At 41.8% G+C, this 20,777-nt stretch overlaps 1 protein-coding gene across 1 annotated transcript in view; it reads right to left on the bottom strand.

The window, feature by feature from the left end:
- Snd1 (staphylococcal nuclease and tudor domain containing 1) overlaps positions 1 to 20,777 on the bottom strand; it is a 404,539-nt gene that overhangs the window by 340,106 nt on the left and 43,656 nt on the right. The window contains exons 5-10 of the mRNA XM_021164222.2: positions 19,268 to 19,428; positions 18,485 to 18,576; positions 17,730 to 17,888; positions 16,386 to 16,492; positions 13,832 to 13,922; positions 638 to 751 (exon numbers count right to left, since the gene is read on the bottom strand). Of these exons, the coding sequence (XP_021019881.1) occupies positions 638 to 751; positions 13,832 to 13,922; positions 16,386 to 16,492; positions 17,730 to 17,888; positions 18,485 to 18,576; positions 19,268 to 19,428 (724 nt within the window). The remainder of the gene's footprint in view (positions 1 to 637; positions 752 to 13,831; positions 13,923 to 16,385; positions 16,493 to 17,729; positions 17,889 to 18,484; positions 18,577 to 19,267; positions 19,429 to 20,777) is intronic.

Genomic DNA, 20,777 nt, shown 5'->3' with positions numbered 1-20,777 from the left:
ATTCTCTCAGAAATGCAAGATCTTAAAATAAAATTCGCCTATCATCTCCCATATCCCACCCTAGCTGCTCTCCAGCTCCCTAGGGAGGAATGCCAAGTGTCACTATTTGCAGTGGAGCAGAGGCTAACTAAGGTTTTGGCTACAAGTAAAAAGGCGTAATACCTGGAGACTGTCAAAGACGTGTCCTTTTACAGACTGACATCGCACTTAGCTGTCCTGGCTTCTTCTCTGGTTTTACACAAGTGCAGATGCTTCCTGGGTGATTACAGTAAGAATGGCCCTCACAGGGTCATGTAATTGGACACCTGGTCCTCAGTTGGGGTGCTGTTTTGGGGAGGTCTAGGAGAAGCCATGCTAAAAGCATGTCACTGGGTGTGGACTCTGACATTTCAAAGCCTTATGGCATATGTTTATGTTCATACTTCCCCTACAAACACTGTGTGTGCAGTTCAAAATGTGAGCTCTGAGCAGCACTCAGTTCCCACCGCCACTGTGCTTGCTGCCATGGTTTCCCACCAATAGACTCCTGTCCCTCTAAAGCACACAGCAAAGAAACCCTGCCGTCCCCAAGCTGCCTCAGTCACGGTGTTTTAAATCACAGTAGTAGAAACCTCACCAGTACACTGCCTGTTCTCACCTGTATGTTGTCTCCCTCCAACCTTGGCGGTCGGATGCTTGACAGGTGGATGGTCTTGTAGTCTCCAGAATTCAGCTTCACAACAATGGCATCAGCATTCAAAACCTGCATGACCTATAAGGAAGAAGGCAACAATGTTTGAACTGGCTTCCATAGTCCTCACAACCCAGCAAAGAGCCAGGCCCATCACAATCAGACATGAAAGTGAGATAGGTAGCCATCTTTAATAGACCCAATATTGTTCTCCTACCAACAATGGCAGAGAAAATACCCAATAATACTCAAGGCCCAAACCATATGACGATCTCTCAGTAAAACAAAAGCTACTTCATTCACAAAGATGATCAGTCTTTATCGCTTGTGGTTAACTAGCAGGTTAAAAGACTAGAAACCTGAGCCAGGAGCAATGGTGCACACCTACAGTCTAAGCCCTCAAGAGGCAGTGGCAAGAGGACCACTGAGCTTAAGGCTGGTGGGGGGTGTGGGTTAAGTTCCAAAACGAGATATCCAGGGCTAGACAGTAAAAACCCTGCTTAAATATGAATAATGTTAAAAACCAACACACTAAAGGCAGTCTCTACTGAGACTTTCCTTGATACAAGTTTAAAACTACAAATCAAAATCTCAACTCAATGACTCTAGTGAAAGAGACATGGGTTGGACAAGAAAAGGGTACCACTCTCACTACATGAGAAAGAACCACAATGAGATGCCTCAATAGAAAGCAGAAAAATCAAAGATACGTGAAGAACAAACAGAACTGTCAGCTCAGCTCAGGGAAGAAGCTGCTTAGCCATTAATCTCACAGGCAGAAATAGTAAATTGCTAAAATATTACCTCAGCTACTCTACAAGCTATCTTTTTAGAATGCTACTACGGACATGTCTGGGTTTGGAAACCAAAAATCATTACCATTTCACCCCACTCTCAGCTGAAATGATTCACTCCCAGGCTGGGATACAAGGATATGAATTTGAAGGACAGAAGCACAAATATGCCTCTGTGAAGGTTAGAGCATCCCACCAGTGTGTACAGAGTAAAATGCCATTCACACTGGGACAGTGCCACACCATGGCTATGACCAGAACCCATAATACAGCCAGCAGTCAACAATTCACCCAATTATATCCAAACCCTGTTGTTTCAAAGCTGTTTGGGATTTTTCTTTTTCTTCCTTCTTTGCGAGCATTACAAGAAAGTAGCTGACTACAAAATTTGGTCACCGTCCATTCCATCTGCAGAGTGAAAATCAGGCTAGTCTATGCTTCGATCAGGCCCCCATCAGGAATCTCTGAGTGGCTGAACTACAGGGTCAGCTGCCACAAGGGAAGGAAGCCTGACAAAATTTCTCTCTTTTATGCATGAAACAAAAGCACCTAGACTGTCTGTTCCCATGATAGATGGAACACTGGGAAATGTCTTAAAGGAGGCCTATTTCTTAGAAGGCCCAAAATTCTTCAGCAAAGAATACACTCATTTATTTGTAGAGCCATCAAAAACATCTATTCTCCGCCTTTACAAAGAACCAGCAAATCACATACCAAAAAGAATAAAGAATGCTCTGAGGGACAATCTTAAGAATGAGCAAACAGCAGAACCAAGTTAGAAAATATGCACAACAGAAAGTGGCCAGAGCTCAGTAAACCAAAGAGAAAGAAGGAAACAGATGCCAGTTAGAACCCAGCTGTGCATGCATGGAAGGCTGTGGCTGGCAGACGGAAAGGTCTGGATTTGACCACTGTGAGTAATGGAAGCAGCAGAGAGAAAAGGCCACAGATAATGAAGGATCTAAGCAGATCAAAGAAAATTAGGAATTGTTATTTTTCTACTGTACATTTAGGATTAACCTGCAACTCTGAAAGGAGCAAAAGTCAGTGTCAAACCCAGAGTCATAACCAAAACTGTTCCTGGACAGAAAAACTTGAGGATCAGAGGTAATAAAAATATATAATATGAGGTCAAACTAGGGTTAGGGCTGGTTATCAGAACTGGGTAGTATCAAAAGGTACCAAGACCCTTCAAATCCAAGAGCTTTCTACATTTATCAAAATCAAGACAAAAAACCTCCAAGGTACTTACTGTCTAGAACATACAACCAAAAAATATAGATACTAGACACATTAATGCCAAGAACTCATATCAATAAAATACCTTCCCAAAGTTATCAACAGTGGACAATAGACCCAAACAGAGAAGGCCCCATGACTATGTCTCAATCTGATGGTTGTGGGCTTCAGGATGTGTCTTATTCATGACGTGTGCTAGTCTACTATTCTAAGTGTGCTAGTCTACTATTCTAACTGCAAACAAAGAGAAGAAAAAATCCCTCTAAGCAATACCAGCAAAACAGTTCCTAGCCAGTCAATAATTCTTTCAAAAGGATACCCAAAGGAAAATAAGACAATTTTCAGTCATCTCAAATGCACACATCTCACAATATTTCAAAAATCTTACTCTTGGACAGATCTGTACTTACTCTCAAACTCAAATTAACTCTTATTAAATTGTCAGTTGCCAAAAAAACATACAGAACTTCCTTACAGCAAGACAGTCCTTGCTTGCGAGCATGCTCAGAGAGCAAGGACACCAGGGAAAGTATCACAGTGTCGTCACACCTTCCCCCTTTCCCAGAATGGGAGGATCTAAGCATCCCCTCTGACAAGGCTGGTGTTCGTCACCCTTATAACATGTTAGCGACAGTAGCAAATGGATTCTTGAAGCTTAAATTTTAGGCCACAGCAGCAGATTCTCTGCTTGGCATATCCCTGATTAGCAACCTCCTCTTCAGAGCTGCACACTCAGATGCTGCCAAGGGATGCAAGGCTCAGCTTTCGGAGGGAGGGCAGAAGGGAAGAAAGGAAGTGTGCACCTGTGTGTGTGGGGGGGGGGGGTGTCTACTCCTCTGTAAACGGTGCCATTACTGCCCAGCAAACAGCAATTGCTTACAGAGACATGGAAGAAGCGATAAACTACTGGGTATCGACACACACTGTGCAGTAAGTAAAATGCAGAGTGGACCCCACCCAGAGCCTGCTCATCACCTCAGTTATAGACCACCCTTGAATGGCTATATTTCTTAGGGAGCTTTTCATCAGGAGAACTGAAGTATAAGCTACAGATCTCTAACCACACCATCCTCATACAGACACACCAAGAGATCACCCAAGGCTCAGGAGCAGAAATCTATAAGGAACAAGTCACCATCTGGACTCAAGATCACACACTAAATCCAATTCCTTCTGCATCACTTGAAGTCTAGTTGCAAAGGGAAAAATGTTTTCATGATGGTAAGATATAGGCTAAAGGCCACCACTGTCAAGAGAACTACTGAGCTGTGTCAGGACAAAAGAAATACTGATCCTTTCTTTGGTCCCCTGCCATAGTGACAATCTGCACAGGCCCCTTCAATGCTCACTGTGAATCCAGGGGCTGTTCTATTTGGCTCCGTAGAGTCCTGCAGCATGCATCAGTTGATGCATGCTTACAACCACCTTCTGAGGTACAGACACCTCCAATATGTCAGCACTGCATACACACCCAACAAAACTCTATACCAGTCTTGGTATAGAAAGAGACAGAGAGCCCATCAAACCAAACAGGGCTTCTACAGGACAACCGGGGACTGCCCTTTCATGAGACCGCCCATCAGAAATGAAATCCATGCCCTTCGCCTCACTGATCTCTGACATCTGACCTTTCTCCTGTACCTAGGATCATGTACTACGCTTAGTCTCTGTCGTCCATCATAAAAGTACAAATGCAAGCTTGCTTTTAATAAAAGTTAATAATTATAGCAATATCCTGGTATAACCAAATATTATCAGAAATAACTAAGAGGACGCTGCACATCAGACAAATTTCTATGAGTGGGTGACACCTTACAAACTACCTCACAACTCCCCAAAACAATCAAGGGCACAAGGAAAACAGGAGAGTCTAAGATGTTGTAAGGAGGTAAAATAAGCAAATTTAATATTAATGAGAAAGAAAAAAGATATTAAGAGAAATCTAAATAAAATGATGACTTCATTTAATACCAGCATATCTATATTGGTTCATCAATTACCATGCACCATACTCACACAAAGGACATTAGGGCAGCAATGGACTCTCAGCATTAACTGTTCTGGAACCATCCTAAGAATATTCCTTAACCTCTTCTAATCCATCTGCAAACTGGACAGCTAATGAAATCTTCCAGACAAGTCCTAGCCCATCTGTAGTCCGGTGGAAGCTGATGTTCTGGCCAAACATCCCTACAACTTCCTTATCATCATGTAGTTCCTTCTTTGACAAAGGTCAGGCGAGTGACAAATTTTTCATTTGTTTGTATTTTGCCATCTCTGAATGGCTATATAAAAAAAATATATTGGCCAGTCCTAAAGTTTTATCAAAAAGTTACTTGCATTCAGCATAAATTTAGCAATTAAGCAGAAAAACAAATAAAAGGCATACAAATTTTTGGGGAATAATAAAATTAAACTGTTCATAAGACATATATGAAGAAAACTCCAAGATTTCTCAAATATTATTAAATCAACTCATGAATTAATAAAGTAGTGGAAGACAAAAATCAGCAATTTCTATATACTAACAATAACATCTAAATTTTATCCCCAGTAGCAAGCATCACAAACAGCAAACTGCTTAGGAACAACCAAGGAAGTAAAAATATATACAGTGCAAACTAAAAAACACTGAGGGAGCTTGAGAAGTGGCTTAGTAGACAAAGGGCTCCCTGGGCACGAGGACCTCAGCTGAGATCGCTCTACCTTCACAACACCCATGAAAAAAGGTGAGTGTGACAGGCATGCCCAGAATCCCAGTACTGAGAGGCAGGAACAAGAGGATTTCAGGAACTTTGTAGCTTGCCATTTTACCTAACTATTGGCCTGCACAGACTTTTGCACACATTTACCATGCACACAGATAAAAACGTTAGACAAAAGATAAATGGAACCATATCCATGATTATGGATAAGATCTAATATTGCCAATGTCAATATTATTTTTGCTGGGATGTTGGTTGGTTTGATTTTGTCAATTTGATACAATTCTATCAAAATCCCAAATGTAACTACTTTTACTTTCTTTTAATATACAATGTTTCACAGATTTACAGGTAATCTGTGTGCACAGGCTATGTGTGATACATATTAATACTGTTGTAAACTTGACAAAATCTAGAACCAACCCAGAGATTAGTCCTTGAGCATGCCTGTAAGGCATTTTCTTAAGTTGGTTAACTGAGGTAGGAAGATCACAAACCAGAACCACCATCATCAACACCACCATCACTAGCACCACCACCATCACTAGCACCACCACCATCACTAGCACCACCACCATCACTAGCACCACCATCAGCACCACCACCATCACTAGCACCACCATCACTAGCACCACCACCATCACTAGCACCACCATCACTAGCACCGCCATCAGCACCATCAGTCACAGCCTGGGCCTGGGCAGAATGAAAAGGAGAGTAGGCAGGCGCTGGGCACTGGCATGCATGCACACATTCAGTGTTACCTTGTTCTGACTATGGATACAATAAAACTAGTTCCTTAGGCTCCTCTACTACAACTTCCCTGCCATGATGGGCTATAAGCTAAAGGAACTTCCTGTGGGTTTCTTTTAGTCAGTTTTACTATAGCAAGAGGAGAGAAAAGCTAGGAGAGAAATCAGTCGCAGGTGTGAGGTGTTGCTGTCACAGACCTGTGTGGTTGTTAGGCCACTGGAAATATACTGTGACTAGAATGTGGATTTGGTAGCCTAAGCTAGAAGAGCCAATGAACACTAGAAGTATTCATTTACTGTTTAAGTTTTGTCAGGGTATTTTTACCATAGTATTAAGAAACAAAGTAAGCTAACCAGCCAATTGGTATTGTTCATGGCTTACTACATGTACTACTTAAATGAGCACCCAAAGTGCCCTGACAGGTTGTTTGACATCGGTTTGATCCGGCCTTGCAGAAATAGAAAAACATGTTAAAAAAAAATTTCACTTTGGAGCTCAAAGGGCCACCAAATAGGCAAAAATAACAAAACTGGATAGCACATGTTTCTTTATCTCAAAAGTTACTACAAAGCTACAATAATAGAAAACATATAGTACTGTCATAAAGACTTGGCAATTCAGACGAGTGAAAAAGGACAAAAATGAAGCTTTGCATTTGTGGTCAGGTGGGTGTGGACAAGGATGGGAATTCAATAGGTGAGGAAAGGCAGTCTACAACAGACAATACGGAAAGCTGAAGGCATGAATGATCTAGCTGGAGCCTTGGTACTACACTAAAGACTGACTTAAACTGGATCGGTGACTTAAATATGAAACGTTAAATATCTTAACAGAAATCACAGGGCAAAAACATCACTGTTTTGCACTTGGCAATGATCTATTGGATATAAAAACCAAAGACAAACATAATAATGAAAATAGTAAATTAGATTGTGCACCAAAGTACAACTAATAGTAAAAGGCAGCCCACAAAATGTAAGATGGCACTTCTAAATCATGTATCTGACAAAGACTTAATGCTCAGAATATTCGCAAAATTCCTATAATTTAACAACAAAATCAAGCAGTGCAATTAAAAATGGGAAAAAAACCCTGAGTTCCACACCCAGCACTACAAACAATTTTTAAAAACTGAAGAGCAGGCAAAGGACTTACAGAGACATTTCCCTAAAGCAGGCTATACAAAGATGACAAGCACAGGGGACAGTCCACCACAGCAATATTCACTAAGGGTAATGTAACAACCGTGTAATGGCATGCCATGGTAAACCAATCGGTATAGATCCTTCAAGGAAGTAAACTAGGGGAAGGGATCTCAGAACCCTCATGTCAAACGTCTACAGCCATGATGCTGAAGAATTCGGGAACTAGAATCAAAGCAAAAAGTGGCTGGGGCAAAGTCAGGCCCATGCTGACTAAATACCTCCACTCTAGCAGATCCATGCTGCAGCCCTAGTTACCTTACAACCTGCTCTCCAATGTTGGCTTTGGCTCTCAATGCCAGCCAACTACATGAGCTCTCAAGCAAAGTCTCAAAGAATAAGCTTGAAGGAAGGAGTTTGTGTAATTTTACATCTTTTCAAAACACAATGTTGAGTGTTGTTTATGCTATCAAGCAGAGAAGGTCTCTAACAAGCAGGGCAGTGAGAAGGCATCTCTTGGTGACAAGCCTTCCCCCTGCCCCCAACAATGCTATTCAGGACTGTGAAATCTGCAATGCCCACAGATCCAGCAGTAAGGACAGGGAAGCCAAGCCACGTGCTCAGGGGACCATATGGCTACAAACTGCACAGATCAGCTAAAACGCCACAGGGAAGGCAGGCAGGGAACTGGCAGGCCACAACAGGCACAAAAGTCTTAGGCAGGCTCAGCTAATCGCTGTGAAGGGAACATGCTTCTCTGCTAACCTGGAGAGACAAGAAGAGGCCTCCTTTGCATTTCTTTCTTTCAGGGATAAAACTGCTTAAGCAGATGATGAAAACCAATTTTTCAACAGGCCAGATGTATAAGAAAATCCTTAGCTGAGTTTTCAGATTTCTCACAGTGACCCTCTTGACAAAGACCCATCTACAGCTTTTCAGAATTCAACTAGGAGACCCAGAAGTCCCCACCGAAGAGGTCAGGAGTTACCTTTTCAAGGATTTCAGATGATTTTAGTGATGTCCTGTAGAATTAGCTCCTGTACAGCACAGTAACTGTGAAATAGCCCCTATTTGGAATTGATTGGGGAGGCCTGTGGGACTTTAAACTGTGGGTGTGAGGGCCCCAGGCCATAAAGACCTTTGTTAGACTGCCTTGAGAACTTCCTGGGCATTAACACACCATTTTTGTGTGTATTGAAGGGGTTGTGGGGGGAGTGATAATGGAACTAAGGATTGAATTTAGGCCCACACACATACTTGGCAAACATTCTGCCAATGAGCTACACCCCCACCTCCTAACGTTTTCAATTATTTAAAAATTACTATTGAGCTACAGCTGGGTTTGGGGTTACAAAAACCAGTGAGGTGTAAAGCCTAACAAATATTCATTATATATTCCTTTCAGAAAATGTTGACCAATCCTTCTTTGGGCACATATCAGAAAATAAGCCTACTTCTATCAGTTAATAGTTCTGAAGACCTATTTGCAAAAATATTCCAACTACCTCTAAGGAAATAACTAGCATTTACAGACACTCACTACACTTTCAAAGTATGGGAAAAATCACCAGCTTACATGAATAGCAACCTTCTGGAGACTAGTTAAATAAATTATGGTATAGCTTTACAGTGAAATATTAGGTACCAATCAAGGAAGTTGATCCAAATGCTTTTTTTTTTTGGTTCCTTCTCTAAACAATTATTAAACAAACAAACAACAACAACAACAAATTAAAGGATGTGTTTAGCCCACCTAGTCATCTACTTAACATAAACTCAAGAATATAAAGATAATCTGAGACCAGGTCTGCCAGCCATAAGATCCTGAAAGCCAGTGTGTAAATGGATGACTAGCTCACTCCACAGGCTCACTAAAAACCAAATCCTGTGGCAGGAGTGAGGAGACTGAACAGGTGAGCTGATAAGAGTGCGGAAGCCCCACTCCCTCTCCCTAGCTGTCCAGAAAGACTCCGGAACTACCAAATCCAGCATCTTAAGTAACAACGAAGGAGCTGAAAACCAAGACTGCCTTCAAATCTTTGAAACAGCTGCTAGACTTCAAGACATATGCCCAAAATCCACACAGTCTCAATGCTTGTAACTTAGTATTTTAAAACCTTATTCTTAAATGAAAAACAACCAGAGTCCATCAAATACCTGAGGAGCCTCTAATATGAAAAATGGTGGACCAAAATAACCAACAGAAGGACACAAGGAACACAAAGGAAAACTGTAGACTGAAAGGTAATTCTTCAGAGAACTAGATGACCTGAAACAAGTTTTAGATGTTTGGTTTTAAATAGCAAGAGAAGAGATGCATTTGAACAAATGAAATTCTTAGAAATGAAAGGATAAATAAGGAGGGGGGGGGAGCATGCATGCCTATAATCCCAGCACTTTGGAGGCTGAGGAAGGAGAATCTTAAATTCAAGATAAGCACAGGTTATACAATACAACCTTCATCTCAAAAACAACAATAAAACATGTTTTTTAAGACAAAGAAAATAAGAAGGAAAGCTGCAAACATTAGCCACCAAGTACAGCTTTCAAATGTGAGCAGTTCTGGGAAAGGAAGGACAGAGAAAATAAATGAAAGGTGACAAAGCCGTTTAGGGGAGACGTGAACCTGGAGGTCTAAGACTGGAGAACAACATTACATCATTAAAGGGTTTCCATAATTCTTTCTAGAAAGAAAAAGACTCATACATGGATGAAAAAATATCAGTCATTCAGATCACCAAAAGGGGTGGGGGGACTAGATGACAACAAAATCCTAGGAAATTTAGGAAATTAAGGAAACTAAACTAAGAAACCTAAATGACCTCTCAGCAATCCTGTATCAGGACTCCTGGAAAATGGCTTCTGGCATGGTAGACTGGATGACTAACGAAGGATAAATGGAGTGGCTTCAAAGATTACCTCAACTAGTCTGCTGTCATGAAGAAAGGAACAAGTATGCCACGAAAATGATGGAGTGAATAAAGGAAAATCCACAGGGTGCAGAAAGCATAGTCCTAATCTAAAGCAAGACAAAGAAACCACCTATGATAATGGCAAAGAAGTCTGAGGGTAAAATTCATACTGTGAGAAAAGACAATCTGTTAGTCCAGGTTGGCACTGCCCAGGTCTCAAGACAGAATTACCAAAAGTAAGAGGAGCAAACTGAATGGATGTTTTGAGACAAAAAAATCATACAGGCAGAAAATCTGAGAGTTGAATTAATAATGTGTGTAATATATTTACATGCAAATGTTTAAAAACAATATTAACTTCAGAGAACACACAAAGTATAGGAAATAAAAATTAGCTTTGCTATGCAATAAAGCTCTTAATAAAGAATTTGTTTTACAAAGTAAATACCGACTATTAATTTAAATAAAGTCATAATCATATTGGAAAAATGGGGAAGACCATGTGTATGCCCATGTGAATATTTGTGTTCGAATGAGAAATTTAAATGTTTTCTCTTGTGGAATGAAGTAAAGGTGTTATGCTTACTAAGAAGGAAAAATAACAAATAAATCTTGTATTCAGAGGTACAAAAGAGCCAACTGCTCAAAGTTCTTGACATGGACAAGCCTGGTGTCACATGTCTGTAATGGAAGCACTTGAGAGGTACAGGCAGAAGGTCAGGAGTTCAAGATCACTACCATGGGCTTCATGTCAAATGAACAACGTGGCTGCCGTCTACGGTGAGATGATGAACATGTAACCGAATACTGTTTTCCTTTTGGAGTCTCTTGTTCTTCATGAAAGAACGTACCTGGATTGTATTCATCTCAATCTCCTGATGTCACACCAATGCTCTCTGAGCAAAAGGGCTGGCACAGTTTGAGTGTGTGATGTTCCCTACAGTCTAATGTCTGGAGTCTTGCTTCCCAGATGATGGTATTGATTTGGAAGAGTAAAGAACCCCTGCAATGTGTCATTTATTTGGCAGATGTAAGTCACTAGTGATGGGCCTTAAAGGCTGGTGACATGCCTATCCAGCCGTGACGCCATATCCAAAAAAACACCACTCCTCAAATTGTTCCTGTGAGATACTTGGTCACAACAATGTAAAGAGCCAGATAATAAATATTCCATTCATAAATAAATATTTTAAGCTTTTCAGGCTACTGAACAGTTCAGTAACAATTACATACCCCATTAACAACCCGATACTGGGACATGAAGAGAGTCACTAGCATGGCAGTACATGTCTTTAATCCTAGATTTGGAGGGTACAGGCAGGGGGAGGTTTGTGAGTTCAAGGCCCAGTTTTCACAGAGAGTTCTAAGTCAACTAGAACTTCATACAGAGACCCTAGCCTCAAAGAAGAAAAAAAAAGCCTCAGACAACACTTAAACAAGTACACATGGCCAGACAGCATTTACTCAGGACAGTAGAATTGAATTTCACCTAACTTTTACATGCCACACATTAGTCTTTTTCTTTATAAAATCCACAAGGCATGTACTACTGGGAATAGTATCATATTTGACCCAGGGGCTATGGTTGGCCAGTCCTGAGATGGGCAGTATGAACAGCCTAATGTAGAAGCCAAGCTCGTCACAACTCTTCAAGAAGGAGTGTTTGCTTACCTCCTCTGTGCTCGACTACTGCTTCACATACAAAAGTGATACTCAAAACGTTTTAAATTCAAGAAAACATAAAGATCGTTTTTCTATCCACAAATATTTTTGTAAATGGGCTTCCATTAAATGATCTAAATTTGGGGCTGGAGAGATGGCTCAGCAGTTAAGAGCAGTGACTGCCCTTCCACAGGTCCTGAGTTCAATTCCAAGCAGACAGTGGCTCACAACCATCTGTAATGGGATCTGATGCCCTCTTCTGATGTGTCTGAAGAAAGCAGCAGTGTTCTCAGACAGAAAATAAGTAATTCTTTTTTTTTAAACGACCTACATTTACATTAACATTCTAAGGAAAGCGTTATCCTTCATAAACCTCACTTTGGCAATGTAATCAGTAAAACTTAATTGTGATGAGTATCAAGACACTGTGTTTAAAAAAACAAAACAAAACAAAACCCAGACAACAAGAAATCCTAGATTTTAAAAGTGGAAGAAATGTTGCAGTAGCCATTCCTCCTTTTTCAAGTAGGCAACACAGCATATTTAAAATGAACACGTGCCTGTAATCCCAGTATGGTGAGGCAGAGGCAAGACGATGGCTATTTGGTGGTTAACATGAAAAACTGTGAGGCCCTGTTTTAGACAGACAGACAGGCAGGCAGGCAGGCAAGGATGCAGGGCTCAGTCATTTACTTCTTTAGAATTCTTTCTTTACTAGCAACCCGTTAGTTCCCCAGTCAGTAGGATCGACTAGACAGAGAGCAGGCCAGGGACACATTTCTAAACCTCACCTACATCGCTGGTCTCACAGCCTCTCAGGAATGTTAGCAAACTGAAGATCCATCTCCCTGCTGAGTGGATGGCCGGCCATCCATTGTGTAGGTACACTCTTACTTACAGGACATGTAAGCAAAACTAAATGAGCTTCAAGATGGCAAAGCAGCCCATGTCCAAGTGCACAACACCACAGACCTCAGAAAAAGGAAGCAAAGAGCCATTGTATTCTACCTCAAAATATAGAGGGTGCACTGGCAACTCTGCCCCCATAGACACCGCTGTTCATGTCCACTAAAGAGAGTGATGACTGCCATCCCCTAACAGCTACTTAGATACCTGCTAAGGAGGGGAGAGACCAGTTGCGCTCTGAAACCTATTACTTTCAACATGGAAAGAGAGAAGAGACCGGGGGGGGGGGGGGGGATCCATCAGCCAATGCCTCAAGAGTCTTTATAAAAATTTTACATTTATAAAATAGTTTGGGGATTTTGCAAGCTGACAGTGCCACCTAGTGACTTTCCAACCTCAATTCATGGTTATCTGATGGAGACACCCAATGTTCATCCACAAATACGTTTCTTTAACCACATTTTGCCTAAATAGGCAAAATCTTCAGTGCCTCTTAGCAAAAGCAAAGCTACACTGAAAACTTCATACGATTTAGGAATGCATAGAACTCTACCCCCGAAACCTTACAAAGGAAATCTTTTGCTCAGCACTAATGATCTAACCACTTAATGTACTGAACAGCTCTAGTTCCCTAGGAAGCAAGCAATCCACCCCCAACACACATCAGTCAGTAAAGAATTCAAGGCGGTGAAAACAGTGAAACCACCACAAGAGTTCCAGAGAAAATAAAAAGAAAGCTGACGACACAGGGAATCCCTATTGCCAGCTGCAAAGCAAAGCAAATAAAAGATATCTCAGGTATGAGAGCTATTTTGATCTAGCAATGCTCACGACATTAATCCAAGAACTTATAATGAAGCTAGGCTAATTGAGAAACACACACACACACACACACACACACACACACACACACACACACACACACACACACGGTGGAGTCTTCTCTGTAACAGTCAGGAGCTACAGCATTTCTAATTGCTCAGATCCTTGTATCATCACTGGCCTGGCAATGTCCACTCTGCATATCAACATGCTGAGAATGACTCACCTTGGCCACGAACTGCTTGTCCTTTTGGTCCAAATTAGCAGTGGGAGGCACATAGTCTCTCCATATTCTCAGCCTGCGCTCCTTGGCAAACCTGGCAACAAAACAAGGATGCGAGATCATTCACGGGCCAGTCCATTGTGCTTGAAGCCAGCGCCAGCATGGGAGCAGGTTAAGCAGGAAATCCTACCCTACCCTGTGGAAAGACCCAGAGAAGAGCATAGTCTGACTATAAACGTAAAGTATACAGAGAACAGAAGAAGCATCACAGTGGCGGCACACACTCCCAGCACTTGGGAGGCAGAGGCGGGCAGATGTGTGTGAGCTCAATGATAGCCTAGACTACACGGAAAAATCCTGTCTCAAAAAACAAAACGAAACAAAGAAAAAAATGTACATGGTAAACTTCTGAATGGCCAACTGAGATCGGGTATGCAAATGTCTGAGCTCAGAAAGCACAAGGCCACCTGAGTGATTGACTCTGGCGTATGAGTATCTTCTGAGTGAGTATTAGAAGATATACATGAAAACATTCTTCAAGAGTCACAGGCCTGCCTGGTTGCCATTTGAATTGTAAAAGGGGTTATCAGCTATCAGATTCAATTCAGAAAATATCAATATAGGGTATCTAAAGTGTACTTGGAAAAAATAGACATCATTCATTAATAAAAGTTCAAAAACCATGTTGTCAGAAATTCATTTCAAAATACTAAGCAAAGTAAATTATTTTCTAAGTCAGACATGAGTAGGAGACTGAGAATATGTGTAACGATTGAAAAAAAGAAGAAGAAGAAGAAGAAGGAAAAAAAAAAATCAATGAACAGCTCTCTTAAACTGTTCATGACTAAGTGGATGCATGTGCAAAGGGAGACAGCGAGGCTTTCTGAGAGCTGTACTGCAACCGGCCTTCTAGGCAACACTAAAACAGAAAAAGACAAAGAAGGAGGCAGGAGCTGGAAAAAACAGAAAGCACGTAATTGTACCCACAATGCAAGTAGCTCATGTATGCAACACAAAACAGCAGACAAGCGATCATACAGTGAGATATGATTTGCATTCTCTGGCCTAAGCCTCTTTTACAGTGACTCTCTTTAAAAAACAATCTCCTACAACTGTTAGAAACCATAGATATTATTCTAATTGTACTCACTTTCTTCAAAGACAAGCTGGAACTTAAAAATTATCAAGAAAATTATCAACCAAAATAATAACTTAGAACAGTAATGAGTAGAAAATAGAAGTTTCTGAACCAAGCAAGAAATTGAGCATCACAGAATAATAAGTATTTGAAGTGCTTCATCTACAAGACTTATATCTTTCCAATTTAATTGCGGCACTATATACAACTTCTGAAAAATTAAGCCATCCCTCTGGCTTTTTATCAAACAATATAGACTTATCAGATATATCCTATCCAGTGTCCCAGATTAAAGTATGTTTCCAGGAAAACTTACAAATGTCTGCTTATAGGCACAGGAAGATGTACATACAAGTCCTGAGCAAACACCTAACAAGTACAAGAATCATTCTTTTTTTTTCTCACCTGTACACATGAATGGCAAAAACCAAATTAACAAAGCCACTGTAATTGTAAGATTCTGAGCTAAGGTTCGATGCCGGGAAGCTGAAGGACGGCCACTGTCAGGACTAATTTCCTCTTCCGCTTGCTCACCCCTCTCCTGGAGTTGGAGATCCAGGCTTACATGGCATTGTTCCCCTTCAATTACGCTTGTTACCTTCTTTATTTTCTTCCATCCACGCCACCACATGTGAGCTCAAAACATCTAGCTATACCTGAACAAGCTACCAATCTTTAAAATGCTCGTTTCTGACTTCTGGAAGATTGCCATCACCTCAGAAATACAGAACTTAAAATTCAAATACACTTTCAAACACATTGGGCCATCAGCCTGTAATGGCCTGGTCCTTGTATAGAAGCCACAGGTCATTAGGCCATCAGCCTGTAATGGCCGGGTCCTGGTATAGAAGCCACAGGTCATTAGGCCATCAGCCTGTAATGGCCTGGTCCTGGTATAGAAGCCACAGGCTCTACCTCTTCTTCATAGTTCTAAGCTTGCCTGTTTGGAGCAGCGGATAAGCAATTCATTCCATCATTTACTTCAAACTCCTAAAGCTAGAACACTTGATAGGGAAACTTGGAGGAAAGTGACTAAGAAACAGTTAAGAAGTAAATCAAGTAAGGAAAAATGTCAGATGGGCTGGCAAGGCTCAGCAGGTAAAAGTCCTTGCCACCACAGTGAAGTACCTGAGCTCAATCCCCTGTGGTAGAAAGAAAGAACAAACTCAACACAAGTTGTTCTTTGCCTTCCACACATCATGGCATGGGCACACTCACATACACATACTAAGCCTTTATTTCCAGCCATTAAACTAACATAGACCTAAATTTTAATATGTGAGTCACTTGACAGGACAGCCATGCTATCCTTTCCCAATTCCCTTACTGAAATAAAATAGGCAATGAGACAGACGGGTGAGAGACGATGGCCAGCTTCTTTCCCTGAAATGCTTAGCAAGGTGCCCTGGCAGGCCTTACCTCTCAGCTGCCCTCAGCTTTTCTGCACCCCGGGTGTAAACTGCAATTGACCAGTCCACACAGCGGGCAAAACCTTCCTTCAGGAGGAGTTCAGTGATGTTACCATTCTAAGAGACAAGGCACAAGAGAAGACAGACACAAATCACACAGTGTTGCACCAAGAAATCAGTTTTCTGTTTCTGACATTGCAAGTGCAGCCACCGTCTAGCTGGTACTTCAATTTTTCTAAAATAGGAAAATGTAGTTTCTCTAAGGAATCACACCTAAGACTCAGGATGCCACTCTGCCTCCTCTTGGCAGCCTTGCCTCATGTCCCAACAACACCCAGCATAGCAACGCTACTTAACAGAAGCCGAATAAATGTTCGAGGCACAGAAGGGAATGACATTTAAATAGTTCTTTGGGGGGCAGGGGGTGTTACTCTTTAGAAGAGATTACCCCTTACCCCCCCTCCCTCCCCCCCTTCTAAGAACCAGCACTTTTTCTCCTCTCCATCGGCAGAGAGCTGAAGAGCAGACTGCACACGCCACATTTTGCCCGATGAATAACAATTCATATTCTTCTTTGACACAGAACCATCTGGCAGGCATGGCCAGAGAGTCAGCACTCCAGAAGAAACAGACATGACCTTGGCACCCTGCAAACCAAGCCTGCCCACCTTCTGCAGCGGCCATCGTGGCAGTCATCTAGCTGGAAAAGTAACAGCAGGTTAACCATGTATTACATCTCCATTACAGTGGTGAAAATCCACTTAGTTCTCACAAAGCAAGGTCATTACCTGTGCAAGAATATCACATCTATCAAGGTACACAACAGAGTCAAATTCCCAACAGTCACAACTTTAACAACATAAAAAAATTAAAAATAAAAACCCCAGACCCAAGCTCCAGAATTAGGAGGGAATTGTTAAAGATAAGAATATGGGAAATAATTTTTCCATGTGTCAGTCTCCTTCTGATTGGTATGTCAGTACTCCAGGAGAGCTGAATTCTAGACCTACATATGAAACTTCCCCAGTCCTACTCCCCAGCCTTCAACTGGCAATGGCAACTTCCAGACTCAAAGACTTCCCTTTATAAAGCAGGGAACACTTGTGATGAACTTCCTTAAAAAAAAAAACAAAAAAACAAAACTCAATGCACTGATTTGTGATTTGTGCACAATCACAAATTAGATACATGACTGATGGTATCTGCACAGAAAAGGCTCTCAAGTCAATGGATAATACAATACAAAAAGAAAAAGGAAAAATCCTGCCAAGATTTGAAACAATGCTGAACAGAGAGAAACAGTAGCGAACAGAACACAAGGCGGACCATCAGCCCAGGTGTCCAGCCCACTCACCGGGTGGAGGATGGTACCCAGAAGGTTCTGATTGTGGCAGCTCTCCAGAATGATCTGAACATCTCTCTGAAGCAGTCGAGACTCGGTGAAAAACTTGGCTTCTGCAGCAAAGGGCTCCGGTGTTTCACTCCCATCTGTTTCCCGACGAAAGGTTGGGCACTAAAGGAAAGTAAGGACAGTGAGGAATGATGAGGTGAGAGCCAGTGACCCCACCAGGCTTCCAAGGGGCATGAGGGCCACAGCCTGAACTCAAGAGTTCAAAAAGCTGCTCTTCTGACCATCTTTAAAACACCAGAGCAATCAAGTTTGTGTTAAAGACAAATGAAACACAGCACATGGAACAGTTTACTTTCCTTTAAAATGGTCCCTTTACCAACAGACAATTCGGCAGTACCTTGCTTTCCATCCCTGATTCTTTAGAACACACATGGATAGGTGGACATGAACTCAATTCATATCTACAAAGCTTCAGAGCCACTCAGACCTCCTCTTTATTCCTAGCTTCATGTCTTAAGGTCTCTTTGATGCCCCACACCAAACAGGCCTTGATTACTTTAAATCTAATAGAACTGTCTCACTATGAAGCTTAAACCAAAATAAATATAAAATAGTCTAGCCAATGACTCCTAGAACAAAAAAAAAAAAAAATATATATATATATATATATATATATATTCCCCAAGTAAAGAAATCTACCCATCAACAAACACTCCACAAACCCCAAACCCACTGTGCAACTGAGTGTGTGGTCTAACCTTAATCCCTGACAGCATGACGGTGACAAGGTAGTGATCTGGAAGGAGCAGGGCACGGACCACACTGCCGTCTCGAACATGCTCAATGATAGCTGAATGATAGAACAAACATTTTTGACCATTAGAGAAAGTTGGTCCAGGATTACACAATGCCCAACCTACCTGCATCTAACCCATCTCCTGCCCAAAAGCCTGAGAAGCCTCCCTCACAGAAACAGAAACGCACTGGCTAAAGAGCAAAGCTCACATGGTGAGTCCAGGAGAACACAGGTCAAACCTGCTTCTGGCTTCCGAACCTCCTGAGGCCTCCTGCACCTCTTCTCTCCAAAACCTAGAATGCTCACCAAAGACCCAATAACCCTCACTGGCCTTGCTTAGATTCTTCTAAATCTGTAGTCAGTAAGAGACCCAAGGAGCAAAACTACATAGCATATAAATATGTCATATGTTTATATGTGTGTGAAATGTATTTCTCCCTTCAGTTTTCAGCATTAGTCTAAGTAGCCTTGAGAGAACAAAAAGTACACAGTGTGCAAAATATTAACAGTTTATGATGAGCAGGAGTACAGGGCTAGCCTCAGCAACACACAGCTGTAGTAAGCTTTGTGAACCAATTCAAAGTCCCTTCTAAAATGTCACAGTGTTCTTTAACCCTTAAGGATTCCCTTTGGATACTAAATAAGCAAAAGAAAGACTCACTGGATCTTATAAACCCCAAGAATCAAAGAGAGCAAACAGAAAGAAATCACCCTGAGTCTGTCAGCCTTTTCCTGCCATCCTCACCATTGACTGGCTTCTGGTGGTGTGAGTCCACAAAGTGCCTTGGGTTCTCAATGGTGTATTTGAGGTCCCGGATGGTGTGTGAACCGTTGCCCTCACTCCACATTCCTTTCTTCGATGCCTTTGCTTGTTCCTCGCATTCTGAAAGCCGGTTCTGCTCTGGGCTGGGACATGAAAGGCAAACAAATTGTGGTTAGTGGTTCACAAACAGAGCTATGGAGCTCCTTGCCAATTGGTTTCTTCAGTATCTTCTCCCCTAAAAGAGACCAAGGCATTTATTTAACCAGAAAAATCACCAGAGGTACAAATTTACAAATTCCAAATTTGTTCCTTCAAAGGACAGATGAGATTCTAAGAGCATTTAATGAGAGGCTCTACAGAACATGCAGTACTTCTGCCAGAGAGTAGAACAGAACAAGTTAACGGCTCCAAGGGGAGCCACTCCAGGGGGTGCAAATGCATTTAAGCATCCCAGATTGCAGAAGGCAGGCCCAGCTCAGCAGGGACAATGCAGGGAAGGTGACAAAGAACCACCCTTAAGGCCTTCTCCATCCACAGGGGGGTGGGGCAGCTGCAGGACACAGTGTTGTCAGATAATAGTGGCTCAAAATTGTTTAGACACCAAACAAGGCCAGCTAGACAACAGGCAGTTTGAAAATAAAGCCTCCTCCTTATGATGTGTCTGAAGACAGCGAGAGCTACAGAAGCCTCTTCCTCTACTATGGAAACCAATAGTAGAACCACCCAAAAGGAAAAGACAAAAGCAACAATTACTTCTTAAGGGGGAAAGACTTAGTACAGAAATGACCATACACCCTCCCATCTGAGCTAAAGGTAGGAAGCCGGGAACTACAAGGCTGTTCTCTGCAGGATTCCTGAGACCATCCACAGCCATCCACACATTGAATTTCCTATCCTGGTCTCTAGGAATTTCTGTCTAAGCAAGCCTCACCTAACATTTTCCAAGCTGGAAGTTTCTGGTCCTCTCTTTCTTCTCTTCACCCAAAACATAACTAAAAAACTCAGAGATGTCCACGTTCACAGTTAAGTAAGATTAATGAGACTCTGGGGGTGGCATAAGGAGGAGCAAACAAAACCACAAGAAGAGGCAGCTTTAGGTCTAGTGGGATTGGTACTTGTTCCAGTGGAAGCAAGACAAAATGGTTAAAGGGTTTTGGTTTTGGTTTGTTTTTTATTCCACTTGCAAACTGAATTCAAAAAAAAAAAACAAAAAACAAAAACACTGCAACAGTAATCATGCCAGTAATTGTCCTTAAGTTAGAACTGTGGCGTGCTTCCAAAAACACCACCTAAAAACAAATGCCTTAATTCAACCAATTCCCACAGGCACACAACAACAATTACAGAGTCCAACAAGAGTCTCCTTACAATCAGACAGGACCGCAGGTAAACAGTGACTGACCTGGCCCCAGAGCCTCAGAGGACAGAAAGAAGGCAAAAAGTACAACTGAGCCTTTGGCTCATTCTCATCAAGTGTACACGTGATGCAAAT

The sequence above is a fragment of the Mus caroli genome, chromosome 6, assembly GCF_900094665.2.
Source record: "Mus caroli chromosome 6, CAROLI_EIJ_v1.1, whole genome shotgun sequence".
In the NCBI taxonomy this organism is placed as follows: domain Eukaryota; kingdom Metazoa; phylum Chordata; class Mammalia; order Rodentia; family Muridae; genus Mus; species Mus caroli.
Note: the sequence above shows the minus strand (reverse complement) of the source record. Positions and strands in the feature narration are given on the sequence as shown.